Consider the following 18529-nt stretch of genomic DNA (forward strand, 5'->3'; position numbering starts at 1 on the left):
CACGCAGAAGATCAAATACGCATGTTAAAGATCCTGTAATCCATGTCAACGTTCGGTGGGTTACGGAAACAAGAATATACTCAGCATGCACACCCCAAAAACGGAGTATGGCTGTCTACATGACAGGGTAAATAAGCAAAAACGGTCATACACTTAAAATGTTACATGTCTGTCTGAGTGTTTATGTGTGTGCGCCTGAAATCTGATTGAACGACACAGGAAACGAATGATGAGCACAAAGTGGCAGCCTTCAGTCGGCTCTACCCAGGTAGGCAGCCTGTGGTGCAAATGGCCCCGTGTTTGTAAAGCGCTTAGAGCTTGGTCTCTGACCGAGGATAGGCGCTTTATAAGTATCCACATCTACACGGCGGTAAGCTCTAGACATAAAGGGTTCCAGTTCACTGACCTGATGGCTGTACACGGCAGTGTGACCTTGAACCCAGGCGTCAGTGGGTACGGTGTGACCTTGAACCCAGGTGTCAGTGGGTACGGTGTGACCTTGAACCCAGGTGTCAGTAGGTACAGTGGGACCTTGAAGTTGAACCCAGGTGTCAGTAGGTACAGTGGGACCTTGAAGTTGAACCCAGGTGACAGTAGGTACGGTGGGACCTTGAAGTTGAACCCAGGTGTCAGTGTATACAGTGGGACCTTGAAGTTGAACCCAGGTGTCAGTGGGTACGGTGGGACCTTGAACCCAGGTGACAGTAGGTACGGTGGGACCTTGAAGTTGAACCCAGGTGTCAGTAGGTGTGGTGGGACCTTGAAGTTGAACCCAGGTGTCAGTAGGTACGGTGTGACCTTGAACCCAGGTGTCAGTGGGTACGGTGTGACCTTGAACCCAGGTGTCAGTGGGTACGGTGTGACCTTGAACCCAGGTGTCAGTGGGTACGGTGTGACCTTGAACCCAGGTGTCAGTAGGTACAGTGGGACCTTGAAGTTGAACCCAGGTGACAGTAGGTACGGTGGGACCTTGAAGTTGAACCCAGGTGTCAGTAGGTATGGTGGGACCTTGAAGTTGAACCCAGGTGTCAGTAGGTACGGTGGGACCTTGAACCCAGGTGTCAGTGGGTACAGTGGGACCTTGAAGTTGAACCCAGGTGTCAGTGGGTACGGTGGGACCTTGAACCCAGGTGTCAGTAGGTACAGTGGGACCTTGAAGTTGAACCCAGGTGTCAGTGTGTACGGTGGGACCTTGAACCCAGGTGTCAGTAGGTGTGGTGGGACCTTGAAGTAGAACCCAGGTGTCAGTGTGTACGGTGGGACCTTGAAGTAGAACCCAGGTGTCAGTGTGTACGGTGGGACCTTGAACCCAGGTGTCAGTGGGTACAGTGGGACCTTGAACCCAGGTGTCAGTAGGTATGGTGTGACCTTGAACCCAGGTGTCAGTAGGTACGGTGTGACCTTGAAGTTGAACCCAGGTGTCAGTAGGCACGGTGGGAACTTGAAGTAGAACCCAGGTGTCAGTAGGCACGGTGGGACCTTGAACCCAGGTGTCAGTAGGTACGGTGTGACCTTGAACCCAGGTGTCAGTAGGTACGGTGGGACCTTGAACCCAGGTGTCAGTAGGTATGGTGGGACCTTGAAGTTGAACCCAGGTGTCAGTAGGTACGGTGGGACCTTGAAGTTGAACCCAGGTGTCAGTGGGTACAGTGGGACCTTGAAGTTGAACCCAGGTGTCAGTGGGTACAGTGGGACCTTGAAGTTGAACCCAGGTGACAGTAGGTACAGTGGGACCTTGAAGTTGAACCCAGGTGTCAGTAGGTACAGTGGGACCTTGAAGTTGAACCCAGGTGTCAGTAGGTACGGTGGGACCTTGAAGTTGAACCCAGGTGTCAGTGGGTACGGTGGGACCTTGAAGTTGAACCCAGGTGTCAGTAGGTACAGTGGGACCTTGAACCCAGGTGTCAGTAGGTACGGTGGGACCTTGAACCCAGGTGTCAGTAGGTACGGTGGGACCTTGAACCCAGGTGTCAGTAGGTACAGTGGGACCTTGAACCCAGGTGTCAGTGGGTACGGTGGGACCTTGAAGTTGAACCCAGGTGTCAGTGGGCACAGTGGGACCTTGAAGTTGAACCCAGGTGGGCAAGACATACTCCACTATAATCAAATTTTAACCCAGTTAGTTAGGACAGCAGATGATGTTCTGGTGGTCATAGTCGGATACAACGCACTATAAAACATACATGTGCATTTGCAGTGTATGAATATTGTGTGTGTGTGTGTGTGTGTGTATGTGTGTGTATATGTGTGTGTGTGTGTGTGAGTTCAGCATCCTTTCACCTGCAGGTGTCCAATCTCTTTCAGACAGACACCCCCACCCTGTCCCTGCGCCAGCTGTGAGTACAGCCGCACCCACCACCACACCACCTTTCCCACCCACCCCGCCCCTCACATCGTCACCACCACTGCCGTCATGGTGGACATTCCCTCCGAGTGGCTGTGGATCGTCATCGTCGCTTTCATCGTGGCCTTTGTCCTGGCCTTTGGCATCGGAGCCAACGATGTGGCCAACTCCTTCGGCACGTCCGTGGGGGCAAAGGTCCTGACCCTGGTGCAGGCGTGCATTCTGGGTACAATCTTTGAGATTCTCGGCGCTGTTCTCATTGGTGAGTGGTAGAAAGTCTAGAAAAATGTATTTTAGTTTATTTTGATTTTTTCTTCTCTCCCCATTAAAGTCTTGTTGGTAAATTGGTAATGAATTGTCTTCGACTTAACTATATATATGTATTTTTTTTATTATCATTATTATGATTATGATTATTATCTGGTTTATTTGATTAATTTTGTTTGTTTACCATGATTAGGTTTTTAAAGATTTTGTTCCTTTATAGAATGCTGAAATAAATACCTATGTTTATCTATGTTTTTATGTTCCTTTATAGAATGCTGAAATGAATACATAATTATGTATATCAATGTTTGTTTATCCTGATTAGGTATTTTAAGATTTTGTTCATTTATAGAATGCTGAAATAAATAGATATGTTTATGGGTTGTTTTTTTGTGTGTGTTTTTGTTGTTGTTGTTCCTTTATAGAAAGCTGAAATAAATACATACGTTTTGCATGGTAGAGGTGGAAAAGAGGGGCAGATAAGAGCTAAAAAGAAACACTTCCTTTATCTGAAAAGAAACACTTCCTTTATCTTAAAAGAAACACTTCCTTTATCTTTAAAGAAACACTTCCTTATCTTTACACTTCCTTTATCTGAAAAGAAACACTTCCTTTATCTTTACACTTCCTTTATCTTAAAAGAAACACTTCCTTTATCTTTACACTTCCTTTATCTGAAAAGAAACACTTCCTTTATCTTTACACTTCCTTTATCTTAAACGAAACACTTCCTTTATCTTTACACTTCCTTTATCTGTAAAGAAACACTTCCATTATCTTAAAAAAACCCACTTCCCTTATCTTTGAAGAAACACTTCCTTTATCTTTACACTTCCTTTATCTTTAAAGAAACACTTCCTTTATCTTAAAAGAAACACTTCCTTTATCTATAAAGAAACACTTCCTTTATCTTTAAAGAAACACTTCCTTTATCTTTAAAGAAACACTTCCTTTTATCTTTAAAGAAACACTTCCTTTATCTTTACACTTCCTTTATCTTAAACGAAACACTTCCTTTATCTTTACACTTCCTTTATCTTTACACTTCCTTTATGTTTAAAAAAACACTTCCTTTATCTTAAAAGAAACACTTCCTTTGTCTATAAAGAAACACTTCCTTTATCTTTAAAGAAACACTTCCTTTATCTATAAAGAAACACTTCCTTTATCTTTACACTTCCTTTATCTAAAAAGAACTTTGGAAAAAATGTATTGAAAGAAGAATAAAAACAAACAATGAGGTTAAAACAATGTTCAGAATAATAGTAAGCATAAATGATAAGGTGCAAAAAGAAAATTGGAGTACTGTGATACAAATCCTTCAGAAACGTTGATGTGGGCCATTCTTATCTTCTTAGTGTATCTGTCCGTTTTAATGACAATATCAAGTTAAGAAAACAAACTTGTTCTTGGTTTTATTCTGGTTATATCACTGTGAGTATGTGTGTGCATTAATTTGTGCATTAATTTTGACTTTTTTAGGGTTACTTTTGACCCCTTTTTTTCATTACATGTCTCTTTTTATATTACTGACGTCTTTGTTTCTCTCTCTCTCTCTCTGTGGCTTTCTCTCTCTTTGATATTTCAAGCGTGTTCTGTGTGTATCGGCTGTTATTTTATATGAACTATAATCATGCTACATGTGTAGGCTCCAGACCCACACACACACACACACATACACATGTGCGTGCACACATGCACGCTGCTGAATAAAGACTGGATCATCTTGAAATTAACTTACCCTGTGTACAGCAATGTTTTTTTTAAAATTTGCATCGCTTCTGCTATGTATTTAGCAAGACTTACTCTATCGTTTCGTTGTTGTTCGGCAATAGACAAGAAACATTACATAATAATAATGGATACTTATATAGCACACTATCCAGAAATCTGCTCTAGGTGCTTTACAAAAACACTTTTGTTAACATAAAACATTTCATCAATGTTACATACACACACACACCAAAATGTGACCACACACAAACTCTCTCTCTCTCTCTGCATACATACATTTTAACATACATGTGTATCTAACAGCTACCCAAACACATACGCACACATAGGTAGGCACAAACTTACATAAACACACGAACACACAATACACATTCATATACATGCATGTAGTTATGTACACATACATACGTATACACACATAGTCAAGCACAGCTAACGCAAAGGAAGTGGACCTGCCACAATGGAACTTATTGCTGAGGGAAAAGGTGAGTTTTGAGATGAGATTTAAAAGATGCGAGGGAATCAGAATGACAGAGGTTATCAGGGAGCTTGTTCCACGTCTTTGGCGATTGAAAAGAAAACGATCTGCACCGAGAAAGAGAGAGATTCAGATTCAGATTCAGATGGTTTATTCATTAAGGCCAAAGTCCCATATGAACGAGGGGCGATAACAACATTAGTGTATGTCACCAGAACTATAGCAATTAATCATGACATAATTATATCTCTTAAGTGAAAAGCTTTCTATAAATATAGAGCCAAATTACGTATAAGTCCGTCATCTGTAGATGCCATCAGCAGATTAAATCGAAATGAACATGGATATATATAATGTTTCTTTGGGATAAATTTTTCATGAAGAACACAAAACGGGGCATTTCAAAACAAAGTGTACTTCATCTTCTATCGACTCTTTACACAATGGACAATAGAGATCAGAATTGTGTACATTTTTATATCGGTACCTGTGGGTGTTTATTTCCGATATACCAAGTCTAAATCTTGCCAAAATGAATCTGAGGTGTCTATCCATATTAAAGAGAGAGAGGGAAAGAGAGACCAGACCAGACCAGATGATTTATTCAGACAGGTCATAGCCCTTACTGAAGGGGTGTAAAAACAAAGTACAGTAATCGATTAGCCCATTTGTCTGTAGAAAAGCAAATACAACCTACTTAAGGTATGAGTACATTAATAATGCAGAGTTTATGGAACATCTCTTATGAGAGAAAGAGAGAGAATGTGTGTGTGTGTGTGTGTGTGTGTGTGTGTGTGTGTGTGTGTGTGTGTCCAGGTTACAAGGTATTGGATACAATATGTAAAGGAATTATTGATGTGACTCTTGTGTGTGTGTGTGTGTGTGTGTGTGTGTGTTGGGATGTCGTGTGTGTGTGTGGTTGGATGTCGTGTGTGTGTTTGTGTGTGTGTGTGTGTGTGTGTGTGGTTGGATGTCGTGTGTGTGTGTGGTTTGATGTCGTGTGTGTGTGTGTGTGTGTGGTTGGATGTCGTGTGTGTGTGTGTGTGTGTGTGGTGGGATGTCGTGTGTGTGTGTGTGTGTGTGGTTGGATGTCGTGTGTGTGTGTGTGTGTGTGTGCGCAGGTTACAAGGTATCGGACACAATACGTAAAGGAATCATCGACGTCACCCCCTACAATGGCACCGAGGAAATGCTGCTGCTGGGAAACCTGTCGGCTCTCTCAGGTCAGTCCACAGCAGTCCACTTTGTCTTTCCTGTTAACATTTGTATTGTATTTGGGAACTTCTTCTTCTTCTGCGTTCACTCGTATGCACACGAATGGGATTTTACGTGTATGACCGTTTTTACCCCGCCATGTAGGCAGCCATACTCCGTTTTCGGGGGTGTGCATGCTGGGTATGTTCTTGTTTCCATAACCCACCAAACGCTGACATGGATTACAGGATCTTTAACGTGCGTATTTGATCTTCTGCTTGCATATACACACGAAGGGAGTTCAGGCACTGGCAGGTCTGCACATATATTGACCTGGGAGATGGTAAAAATCTCCACCCTTTACCCACCAGGCGCCGTCACCGTGATTCGAACCCGGGACCCTCAGATTGAAAGTCCAACGCTTTAACCATTCGGCTATTGCGCCCGTCAGTATTTGGGAACAAGAAACTGAAAAAAAAACCCACCCACAGTATCAGTAGCAGTATCAGTAGCAGTATCAGTAGCTCAAGGAGGCGTCACTGCATTCGGTCAAATCCATATACGCTACTACACCACATCTGCCAAGCAGATGCCTGACCAGCAGTGTAACCCAACGCGCTAAGTCAGGCCTTTATAAAAAAAAAAAATTAAAAAAACAACAACAAAAAACCCAATAAAAATAAATAAAATAAAATAAAATAAATAAAGTAAAAATAACAAAAATAATAAATAATAATAGAATAAAATAAATAAATCAAGTAAAAATAAATAACAATGAAAATAAAATAAATAAAGTAAAAAAAGAAAAGAAAAAAGAATGATAAATACATAAAAATACTACTACTACTACTAATATTTAAAAGGCGCAAAATCTTGATTAATCCTTTCACTGCCAAACTCGCATTTATGCACAGGCGTGGTAGAGGACCCATGTCACTGAAAGGTGGCCATTCTTTGGTCTGTTATCCATGTACTGCACTGTATTGTAATGTATTATACTGTACTGCATTGTGTTGTGATGTATTGTACTGTGCAGGTCAGGTCAGGTCATTAGATCTGCTACTGGTAACCTGTAATCCAGTACAACCTGTTCAGGGTCGGGTTGCCGGCGACTAAACCGGCACTCCCACTGCTCCCTTCCGGGACTGGTGAGGCGGGTGGCTAGACACCCTTATGGAGATCCATAAAAGGGCGTCGGCTCAGGAGAGCCACCGACGGCCATCTAGCTCCACTGTGCTGTGTGCATGCCACACACAGTTGGCCCCCGGGGTGTGTCTACCCATGCATGCGAAGTCTGGATCCAGCAGAATCTGCGGAAGAAACCCATCGGTTCAACGGAGAGGAAGGCGGTTACAGCAACGCACTGTGGAGTGCAGAGAGCAAGATGAGACACTGAAAGGATATCTTGGTCATTCACTGCATCCGTGCTCATCCTCCAGTCGTCGCGACTTAGTCTTGCCACTGGAAATTGGTGGACCCGGACGAGAGAGTGAGGTCGACGTTGCGCAACTCCTCTTCACTTTAAACAAACTCATCGCGCAAGTCATCAGTCACTGACAATGAAATGCCTGTCTTTGTCTGCCCCAACTGTCAGCGAACATTTCGTGCGCAGATTGGACTATTCAGCCATCTGCGCATTCACAGATAGATTCATGAGCATCCTCCCCCCCACCCCACCACCACCCTCCCCCCATCCCCCAGCTGGATGACAACGATGGTCATCATCGATCTCGATGGACACACCACCACCACCACCATTGTACTGTACTGTGTGTTCCAGGGTCATGTCTGTGGCTGCTCATCGCCACCTTCCTACGCCTCCCCGTGTCAGCGACACACAGCATTGTGGGAGCCACTGTCGGCTTCAGTCTGGTGGCTAAGGGGGCGGAGGGCGTGGGCTGGGTCAAACTGGGCATGATTGGTCAGTTGTAGGGGTGTGTGTGTGTGTGTGTGTGTGTGTGTGTGTGTGTTGTGTGGAAACTGGGCGTGATTGGTCAGTTGTAGGGGTGTGTGTGTGTGTGTGTTGTGTGGAAACTGGGCGTGATTGGTCAGTTGTAGGGGTGTGTGTGTTGTGTGTGTGTTGTGTGGAAACTGGGCGTGATTGGTCAGTCGTAGGGGTGTGTGTGTTGTGTGTGTGTTGTGTGGAAACTGGGCGTGATTGGTCAGTCGTAGGGGTGTGTGTGTTGTGTGTGTGTTGTGTGGAAACTGGGCGTGATTGGTCAGTCGTAGGGGTGTGTGTGTTGTGTGTGTGTTGTGTGGAAACTGGGCGTGATTGGTCAGTTGTAGGGGTGTGTGTGTTGTGTGTGTGTTGTGTGGAAACTGGGTGAGATTGGTCAGTTGTAGGGGTGTGTGTGTGTGTTGGGGGGCGGGGGAGGGGGAATGTTGTGGGTGTGTGTGTGTGGAGTGGGGGTAAGGAAGGGGGGAGGGTGTGGGCTGGGTCAAACTGGGCAGTTATAGGGGGGTGGGTGTGTGTTGTGTGGAAACTGGGTGTGATTGGTCAATTGTAGGGGGTGTGTGGGGGTGTGTGTTGTGTGGAAACTGGCCATGATTGGTCAGTTGTAGGGGTGTGTGTGGGTGTGTGTTGTGTGGAAACTGGGTGAGATTGGTCAATTGTAGGGGGGGGGGGGGTGTGTGTTGTGTGGAAACTGGGTGTGATTGGTCAGTTGTAGGGGTGTGTGTGGGGGTGTGTGTTGTGTGGAAACTGGGCGTGATTGGTTAGTTGTAGGGGTGTTTGTGTTGTGTGTGTGTTGTGTGGAAACTGGGTGTGATTGGTTAGTTGTAGGGGTGTGTGTGTTGTGTGTGTGTTGTGTGGAAACTGGGTGAGATTGGTCAGTTGTAGGGGTGTGTGTGTGTGTTGGGGGGCGGGGGAGGGGGAATGTTGTGGGTGTGTGTGTGTGGAGTGGGGTGAAGGAAGGGGGAGAGGGTGTGGGCTGGGTCAAACTGGGCAGTTATAGGGGGGTGGGTGTGTGTTGTGTGGAAACTGGGTGTGATTGGTTAGTTGTAGGGGTGTGTGTGGGGGTGTGTGTTGTGTGGAAACTGGCCATGATTGGTTAGTTGTAGGGGGGCGTGTGGGGGTGTGTGTTGTGTGGAAACTGGCCATGATTGGTCAGTTGTAGGGGTGTGTGGGGGGGGTGCGGGGGGGGGGGGAATGTTGTGGGTATGTGTGTGTGTGGAGTGGGGGGGGGGGGAAGGAAGGGGGAGGATGTGGGCTGGGTCAAACTGGGCAGTTTTAGGGGTGTGTGTCGTGTGGAAACTGGGCATGATTGGTTAGTTCTGTGTGGGTGGGTGGGTGGGGGGAGGAAGGAGGGGGCTGAGGTGTTGGCCTGGGTCAAACTGGGCGTGATTGGTCAGTTTTCTCTGTGTGTGTGTGTGTGTATGGATGGATGTGTGTGGGGGTGAATGGTGTGTGTGTTTTGTGTGTGTGTCTGTACACGTGTGTGGGTGTGGTGGGTAAGAGAGGCATGGAGGGCGGTGTTGGCTGGATGAAACTGGGCTTGATTTGGTCAGTTCCCTTGGGGTGCGTGGGGGGGTGGGGGGGGAATGGGGATTGGTTTATGTGTGGGGGGGGAGGGGGGAGAGGGGAGTGTGTGTATGGGTGTGGGTTTGTGTATGAATTGTGTGGGTGTGTTTGGACTGTGTCTTTCAAGTTTGCGGTGTTTCAGTGGGGGTTGGGGTGTGTGTGTGTGTGTGTGTGTGGGGGGGGGTTGCGGTGTTTGAATGGGTGTGTTATGGTGTTACAGTGGGTGTGTTACAGTGGGGGTGGGGGTGTGTGTCACAGTGTTACAGTGGGGGTGTGTGTCACAGTGTTACAGTGGGGGTGTGTGTCACAGTGTTACAGTGGGGGTGTTACAGTGTGTGTATTACAGTGTTAGTGGGTGTGTTACATTGTTACAATGGGTGTTTCAGTGGGTGTGTTACGGTGTTTCAGTGGCCTCCTGGTTTATCTCCCCCCTGACGTCAGGCCTGGTGACTGCTCTCCTCTTTGTTTTCATTCGCATCGTGATCCTCAACAAGGTCGGTGTGTGTGTGTGTGTGTGTGTGTGTGTGTGTGATCTTCAACAAGTTCAGTGTGTGTGTGTGTGTGTGTGTGTGTGTGTGTGTGATCTTTAACAAGGTCTGTGTGTGTGTGTGTGTGTGTGTGTGTGTGAGATCTTTAACAAGGTCGGTGTGTGTGTGTGTGTGTGTGTGTGTGTGTGTGTGTGTGTGTGTGTGTGTGTGATCTTCCACAAGTTCAGTGTGCGTGTGTGTGTGTGTGTGTGCATGATCTTCAACAAGTTCAGTGTGTGTGTGTGTGTGTGTGTGTGTGTGCATTCAACAAGTTCAGTGTGTGTGTGAGTGTCTGAACAAGTATGGTTTTGTGGGAGGGTGGGTTGTTTATTCATCTCATGATTCTCAGTAAGGTCAGTGTGTGTGTGGGTGTCTTTTGATCGGTGTCTGTGGGAGGGTGGGTGGTTTGTATTGTTCGTATTGGGCGTGGGGGTTGTGTGTGTGTGTGTGTGTGGTGTGGTGATGATGGTGATTTTATTTATAGCAGTGATGATGATGTGTGTGTATGTTGTGGTGACGATGGTGATTTTATTTACAACAGTGATGATGATCATGATGATGGTGATAACGGCGATGATATAAAGATGATGATGATGATGATTGTGTAGTGACACTTCAACTGGGGACAATATGATGATGATGACGACAACAATGATGACATCAACAGTGAAATAATGATGATGATGATGATGTGTGTGTGTGTACATGAGAAACAACTGAAATGACTCAAGAGTGGACTGATGATGATGATGATGATGATGACAATGGTGATGATGACGATGACATAAGTGTTGTGTGTACAGGAAAAACAACTGAAGGACTGATGATGGTGATGACAGTGATGATGACGATGACATGAATGTTGTATTTACAGTAAAAACTGAATAGGGGACTGATGATAATCATGACAATGATAATGATGATGACGATGATATGAGTATTGTATTTACAGGAAAAACAACTCAACAGTTTACTGATGATGACGATGATATGAGTATTGTATTTACAGGAAAAACAGCTGAACAGTGGACTGAGGTTGATGACAGTGATGATGACGTTGATGATGTGAGTGTGTTGTGTGTACAGGAAAAACAGCTGAACAGTTGACTGAGGTTCATGACAGTGATGATGACGTTGATGATGTGAGTGTGTTGTGTGTACAGGAAAAACAGCTGAACAGTGGACTGAGGTTGATGACAGTGATGATGACGATGATGATGTGAGTGTGTTGTGTGTACAGGAAAAACAGCTGAACAGTGGACTTAAGTTGATGACAGTGATGATGACGTTGATGATGTGAGTGTGTTGTGTGTACAGGAAAAACAGCTGAACAGTGGACTTAGGTTGATGACAGTGATGATGACGTTGATGATGTGAGTGTGTTGTGTGTACAGGAAAAACAGCTGAACAGTGGACTTAGGTTGATGACAGTGATGATGACGATGATGATGTGAGTGTGTTGTGTGTACAGGAAAAACAGCTGAACAGTGGACTTAGGTTGATGACAGTGATGATGACGTTGATGATGTGAGTGTGTTGTGTGTACAGGAAAAACAGCTGAACAGTGGACTGAGGTTGATGACAGTGATGATGACGATGATGATGTGAGTGTGTTGTGTGTACAGGAAAAACAGCTGAACAGTGGACTGAGGTTGATGACAGTGATGATGACGATGATGATGTGAGTGTGTTGTGTGTACAGGAAAAACAGCTGAACAGTGGACTGAGGTTGATGACAGTGATGATGACGTTGATGATGTGAGTGTGTTGTGTGTACAGGAAAAACAGCTGAACAGTGGACTGAGGTTGATGACAGTGATGATGACGATGATGATGTGAGTGTGTTGTGTGTACAGGAAAAACAGCTGAACAGTGGACTGAGGTTGATGACAGTGATGATGACGATGATGATGTGAGTGTGTTGTGTGTACAGGAAAAACAGCTGAACAGTGGACTGAGGTTGATGACAGTGATGATGACGATGATGATGTGAGTGTGTTGTGTGTACAGGAAAAACAGCTGAACAGTGGACTTAGGTTGATGACAGTGATGATGACGTTGATGATGTGAGTGTGTTGTGTGTACAGGAAAAACAGCTGAACAGTGGACTTAGGTTGATGACAGTGATGATGACGTTGATGATGTGAGTGTGTTGTGTGTACAGGAAAAACAGCTGAACAGTGGACTTAGGTTGATGACAGTGATGATGACGTTGATGATGTGAGTGTGTTGTGTGTACAGGAAAAAACAGCTGAACAGTGGACTTAGGTTGATGACAGTGATGATGACGTTGATGATGTGAGTGTGTTGTGTGTACAGGAAAAACAGCTGAACAGTGGACTTAGGTTGATGACAGTGATGATGACGTTGATGATGTGAGTGTGTTGTGTGTACAGGAAAAAACAGCTGAACAGTGGACTGAGGTTGATGACAGTGATGATGACGTTGATGATGTGAGTGTGTTGTGTGTACAGGAAAAACAGCTGAACAGTGGACTTAGGTTGATGACAGTGATGATGACGTTGATGATGTGAGTGTGTTGTGTGTACAGGAAAAACAGCTGAACAGTGGACTTAGGTTGATGACAGTGATGATGACGTTGATGATGTGAGTGTGTTGTGTGTACAGGAAAAACAGCTGAACAGTGGACTGAGGTTGCTGCCTGTCTTCTATGGTCTCACCATTGCGATCAACGCTTTTTCTATCTTCCACGATGGATCTACATGTATGTGTGTGTGTGTGTGTGTGTGTGTGTGTGTGTGTGTGTGTGTGTGTGTGTTGTGTGTGTTTTAATGCATGTGTGTGTACATTTGGTTCAGAATCTGTCTCATAAATTTTCCAAACAAATCAGATTAACAAAAGACTTTTTTCTGACTTGAAAACCTGTGGAAAATAAAAAAGTGGTAATTCAGTGTAGGTCACTGGGCTTTCAGAGCACTAACATGAGTTTTTGACCTGTGCTGTGTTAGGCTTGTTTCCTTCTTCTTCTTCTTCTGTGTTCGTGGGCTGCAACTCCCACGTTCACTCGTATATACGTGAGTGGGCTTTTTACGTGTATGACCGTTTTTAACCCGCCATGTAGGCAGCCATACTCCGCTTTCGGGGGTGTGCCTGCTGGGTATGTTCTTGTTTCCATAACCCACCGAACACTGACATGGATTACAGGATCTTTAATGTACGTTTTTTGATCTTCTGCTTGCATATACACACGAAGGGGGTTCAGGCACTAGCAGGTCTGCACATATGTTGACCTGGGAGATGGTAAAAATCTCCACCCTTTACCCACCAGGCGCCGTCACCGTGATTTGAACCCGGGACCCTCAGATTGAAAGTCCAACGCTTTAACCATTTGGCTGTTGTGATTATCACGGCTTGTTTACTGTAAATGGATGTTCTTGTTGGAATGCAGGAACATGGTCAGGCATTTTGTTGTTCTATGGAGTTAAGGCCAGACGCAGTAGTACAAAAATGTATGAAATAAACTTGAAGTTTATCTCTTTCTATGACATGGTATGCAAAGATATTGGACTAAACATATCTAAAAAGGTCATTTTGTGCAATTTGTCATGACGGTTTCCATGGAAACGAATCCAAAATGGCTGACAAACAAAAAAATTAAAAGCTTAGAACTTTGGTACCTTTATAGATATGTTTTTTCTGTTTATTTTATTTCATTTATTTGTATTTGTTCTTTATTAGAGTGCAGTGGTATTTTGGAATTTGAATAAATACATTTTTTTTGTTGTTGAAATGTGTATAAATTCCTTGACATAATTTTTTTTCAAATGAGTGTATATCCATTCTTTTACTAGTACAAAACAAACCACCGCACTATGATAATGATGAAAGTACCAAGTTTGAACATGCTATCTTTTAAAGATTTTGAGCATTAGCATTTTGAAAAATGGTATTACGAGGACAAAACACAAAACTGAGAAAACAGGAAAAGAAAGAGATGTGCTTGTACTCACAAGAAATCACACATGTTGATGCTGTTTGAAGCTTTTTTTAAGTGAATATAGTACCCAGGTGAAATGGACTATAAAGATTAGATGTTGAGGAAGCAAATTAAGCGAAAAAAACGAAAATCACAAAAAATCATGATTTTGGTCAAAATTTCACTACCGTGTCTGGCCTTAATGCATGTGTCGCTTTGTTGTCGGCTAACATGACAACGATATCTCTTTCAGTGATAATGAAATATTCTTTTGTTTTTGTAATATGATGATGGCTGTTTGTGTGTGCCGTGCTACACTTCAGCAAGGTCCCTCTGTACTGTTTATTATGTTCAGTGTGTGTGTGTGTGTGTGTGTGTGTGTGTGTGTGTGTGTGTGTGTGTGTGTGCAGTGCTACACTTCAACAAGATCCCTGTGTACGGAGTGTTGATTCTGTTCAGTGTGTGTGTGTGTGTGTGTGTGTGTGTGTGTGTGTGTGTGTGTGTGTGCAGTGCTACACTTCAACAAGATACCTGTGTACGGAGTGTTGATTCTGTTCAGTGTGTGTGTGTGTGTGTGTGTGTGTGTGTGTGTGTGTGTGTGCAGTGCTACACTTCAACAAGATCCCTCTGTACGGAGTGTTCATTCTGTTAAGTGTGTGTGTGTGTGTGTGTGTGCAGTGCTACACTTCAACAAGATCCCTCTGTACGGAGTGTTCATTCTGTCCATTGGGCTGGGCATTGTGGTGGCCATCTTCGTTCGTGTCCTCGTCGTGCCCTGGCAAAGAAAGAAAATTGAAGGTAACCTCTCTTTGTCTGAGGTAACTCTAGATGTCTGTATGTTTTAAAATGTTGAAGGTATCTCTGTTTTTGTCTGAGGTAACTCCAGATGTCTGTATGTTTTAAAACACTGAAGGTATCTCTGTTTTTGTCTGAGGTAACTCCAGATGTCTGTATGTTTTAAAACGTTGAAGGTATCTCTGTTTTTGTCTGAGGTAACTCTAGATGTCTGTAGAGTTGAAGGTATCTCTGTTTTTGTCTGAGGTAACTCCAGATGTCTATATTTTAAAATGTTGAAGGTATCTCTGTTTTTGTCTGAGGTAACTCTAGATGTCTGTATGTTTTAAAATGTTGAAGGTATCTCTGTTTTTGTCTGAGGTAACTCTAGATGTCTGTATGTTTTAAAACGTTGAAGGTAACCTCTTTTTGTCTGAGGTAACTCCAGATGTCTGTATGTTTTAAAACGTTGAAGGTAACCTCTTTTTGTCTGAGGTAACTCTAGATGTCTGTATGTTTTAAAACGTTGAAGGTAACCTCTTTTTGTCTGAGGTAACTCTAGATGTCTGTAGAGTTGAAGGTATCTCTGTTTTTGTCTGAGGTAACTCTAGATGTCTGTATGTTTTAAAATGTTGAAGGTATCTCTGTTTTTGTCTGAGGTAACTCTAGATGTCTGTATGTTTTAAAACATTGAAGGTATCTCTGTTTTTGTCTGTATGTTAAAAGATATTCAAGGTATCTCCTTGTCTGTACACTTGAAAATATCAAAGGTGTCTCTGTGTCTGAATGTTTTAAAATATTGAAGGTGTCTCTGTGTCTGTACACTTAGAAATATCAGAGGTATCTCCTTGTCTGTACACTTAGAAGTATCAAATGTAACTCCATGTCTGTGCACTTAGAAATATCAGAGGTATCTCCTTGCTGTCTGTATGCTTGAAAATATTGGAGGTACCTCTTTGTCTGTATGCTTTAGAAATACAGAACGTAACTCCTTGTCTCTATGGTTAAAAAGTGGCAAAGTGGTTTGCGTCACGAACTGACAACTGGGAGGACACAGGTTCGATCCCCACCCGTAGCCGTCTCCTACCCAGAGCTGAGTTTGTCTCTGGCTCGAATGGGAAGACCGGGATCACACAGTCGGTGGTTGGTCATCCGCGTTTGAAGCGGTGCTCAGATTACCTGACAGGCGCCGCGGCTGTCTATATCGAAGACAGTCGGTGCTGGGTTTAGGATTGCTGGCCCCACCGGCTCCAGTTTGACATCAGCGTGTCCCTCTTCCACCCCCCCCACCCCTCCCCCACTCCCCACATGACATCATCGTGTCTCTCCTCCCCCCACTCCCCACATGACATCAGCATGTCCCTCCTTCCCCCCCCACCCCTCCCCCACTCCCCACATGACATCAGCATGTCCCTCCTTCCCCCCCACTCCCCACATGACATCAGCATGTCCCTCCTTCCCCCCCCCACCCCCACTCCCCACATGACATCAGCATGTCCCTCCTTCCCCCCCACCCCTCCCCAACTCCCCACATGACATCAGCATGTCCCTCCTCCCCCCCCACTCCCCACATGACATCAGCATGTCCCTCCTTCCCCCCCCCTCCCCCACTCCCCACATGACATCAGCATGTCCCTCCTTCCCCCCCCACCCACACCCCTCCCCCACTCCCCACATGACATCAGCATGTCCCTCCTTCCCCCCCCCACCACACCCCTCCCCCACTCCCCACATGACATCAGCATGTCCCTCCTTCCCCCCCTCCCCCACTCCCCACATGACATCAGCATGTCCCTCCTTCCCCCCCCACACCCCTCCCCCACTCCCCACATGACATCAGCATGTCCCTCCTTCCCCCCCCACCCCTCCCCCACTCCCCACATGACATCAGCATGTCCCTCCTCCCCCTCCCCCCACACCCCTCCCCCACTCCCCACATGACATCAGCATGTCCCTCCTTCCCCCCCCACCACCCCTCCCCCACTCCCCACATGACATCAGCATGTCCCTCCTTCCCCCCCACACCCCTCCCCCACTCCCCACATGACATCAGCATGTCCCTCCTTCCCCCAAACACCCCTCCACCACTCCCCACATGACATCAGCATGTCCCTCCTTCCCCCCCCCCCCCCCACACCCCTCCCCCACTCCCCACATGACATCAGCATGTCCCTCCTTCCCCCCCCCCACACCCCTCCCCCACTCCCCACATGACATCAGCATGTCCCTCCTTCCCCCTCCACCCCTCCCCAACTCCCCACATGACATCAGCATGTCCCTCCTTCCTCGGCCCCCCCCCCACACCCCTTCCCCATTCCCCACATGACATCAGCGTGTCCCTCCTTCCGTCCACAGCTCAGCTGAAGAAGTGTGAGGAGGGGGGGAAGGAGGGGGAGCAGAGGGAAAAGCTCAACACAAAACTGAGCGTCGCTGCCGCTACTGAAATGGAGATCGTCGTCGTCTGTAACGGGGAGAAGACGCCAGGTTCGTTCACTGAGTGGGCAGCGTGGCATTTTGGTGTGTGCTTTTGACGTGGACACCGTAGTTTATTGAGTGGAGATTGTTGCTTTTGGTGTGGAGATTGTTGCTTTTGGTGAGGAGATTGTTGCTTTTGGTGTGGACACCGTAGTTTATTGAGTGGAGATAATTGCTTTTGGTGTGGACCCCGTAGTTTATTGAGTGGAGATAATTGCTTTTGGTGTGGACACCGTAGTTTATTGAGTGGAGATAATTGCTTTTGGTGCGGACTGTGTAGTTTATTGAGTGGAGATAATTGCTTTTGGCATGGACACTGTAGTTTATTGAGGGGAGATAATTGCTTTTGGTGAGGAGATTGTTGCTTTTGGTGTGGACACCATAGTTTATTGAGTGGAGATAATTGCTTTTGGTGTGGACTCTGTAGTTTATTGAGTGGAGATAATTGCTTTTGGTGTGGACACCGTAGTTTATTGAGTGGAGATAATTGCTTTTGGTGTGGACTTTAGTAGTTTATTGAGTGGAGATAATTGCTTTTGGTGTGGACACGGTAGTTTATTGAGTGGAGATAATTGCTTTTGGTGTGGACACGGTAGTTTATTGGGTGGAGATAATTGCTTTTGATGAGATTGTTGCTTTTGGCATGGACACCGTAGTTTATTGGGTGGAGATAATTGCTTTTGATGAGATTGTTGCTTTTGGTGTGGACCCCGTAGTTTATTGAGTGGGGATACTTGCTTTTGGTGTGGACACGGTAGTTTATTGAGTGGAGATAATTGCTTTTGGTGTGGACCCCGTAGTTTATTGAGTGGAGATAATTGCTTTTGGTGTGGACACCGTAGTTTATTGAGTGGAGATAATTGCTTTTGGTGTGGACACCATAGTTTATTGAGTGGAGATAATTGCTTTTGGTGAGGACACTGTAGTTTATTGAGTGGAGATAATTGCTTTTGGTGAGGGCACTGTAGTTTATTGAGTGGAGATAATTGCTTTTGGCATGGACACTGTAGTTTATTGAGTGGAGATAATTGCTTTTGGTGTGGACATTGTAGTTTATTGAGTGGAGATAATTGCTTTTGGTGTGGACCCCGTAGTTTATTGAGTGGAGATAATTGCTTTTGGTGTGGACACGGTAGTTTATTGGGTGGAGATAATTGCTTTTGGTGTGGAGATTGTTGCTTTTGGTGTGGACACTGTAGTTTATTGAGTGGAGATAATTGCTTTTGGTGTGGACACCGTAGTTTATTGAGTGGAGATAATTGCTTTTGGTGTGGACACC

The 18529-nt window shown here is 45.2% G+C and overlaps 1 protein-coding gene across 3 annotated transcripts in view; it reads left to right on the forward strand.

Annotated features, from left to right (window-relative positions):
• The window catches only part of LOC143277204 (sodium-dependent phosphate transporter 1-B-like), a 55622-nt gene that overhangs the window by 19034 nt on the left and 18059 nt on the right, over positions 1-18529 (forward strand). For 2 of the 3 annotated variants that reach the window (XM_076581990.1, XM_076581988.1), the window contains exons 2-8: positions 2305-2606; positions 5945-6046; positions 7798-7938; positions 9946-10031; positions 12693-12789; positions 14680-14799; positions 17131-17259. In XM_076581990.1, the coding sequence (XP_076438105.1) occupies positions 2414-2606; positions 5945-6046; positions 7798-7938; positions 9946-10031; positions 12693-12789; positions 14680-14799; positions 17131-17259 (868 nt within the window). In that variant the 5' untranslated portion in view covers positions 2305-2413. The remainder of the gene's footprint in view (positions 1-2304; positions 2607-5944; positions 6047-7797; positions 7939-9945; positions 10032-12692; positions 12790-14679; positions 14800-17130; positions 17260-18529) is intronic. The other variant, XM_076581991.1, reaches the window with a different exon arrangement.

Source organism: Babylonia areolata, chromosome 33 (assembly GCF_041734735.1).
Source record: "Babylonia areolata isolate BAREFJ2019XMU chromosome 33, ASM4173473v1, whole genome shotgun sequence".
NCBI lineage: Eukaryota > Metazoa > Mollusca > Gastropoda > Neogastropoda > Buccinidae > Babylonia > Babylonia areolata.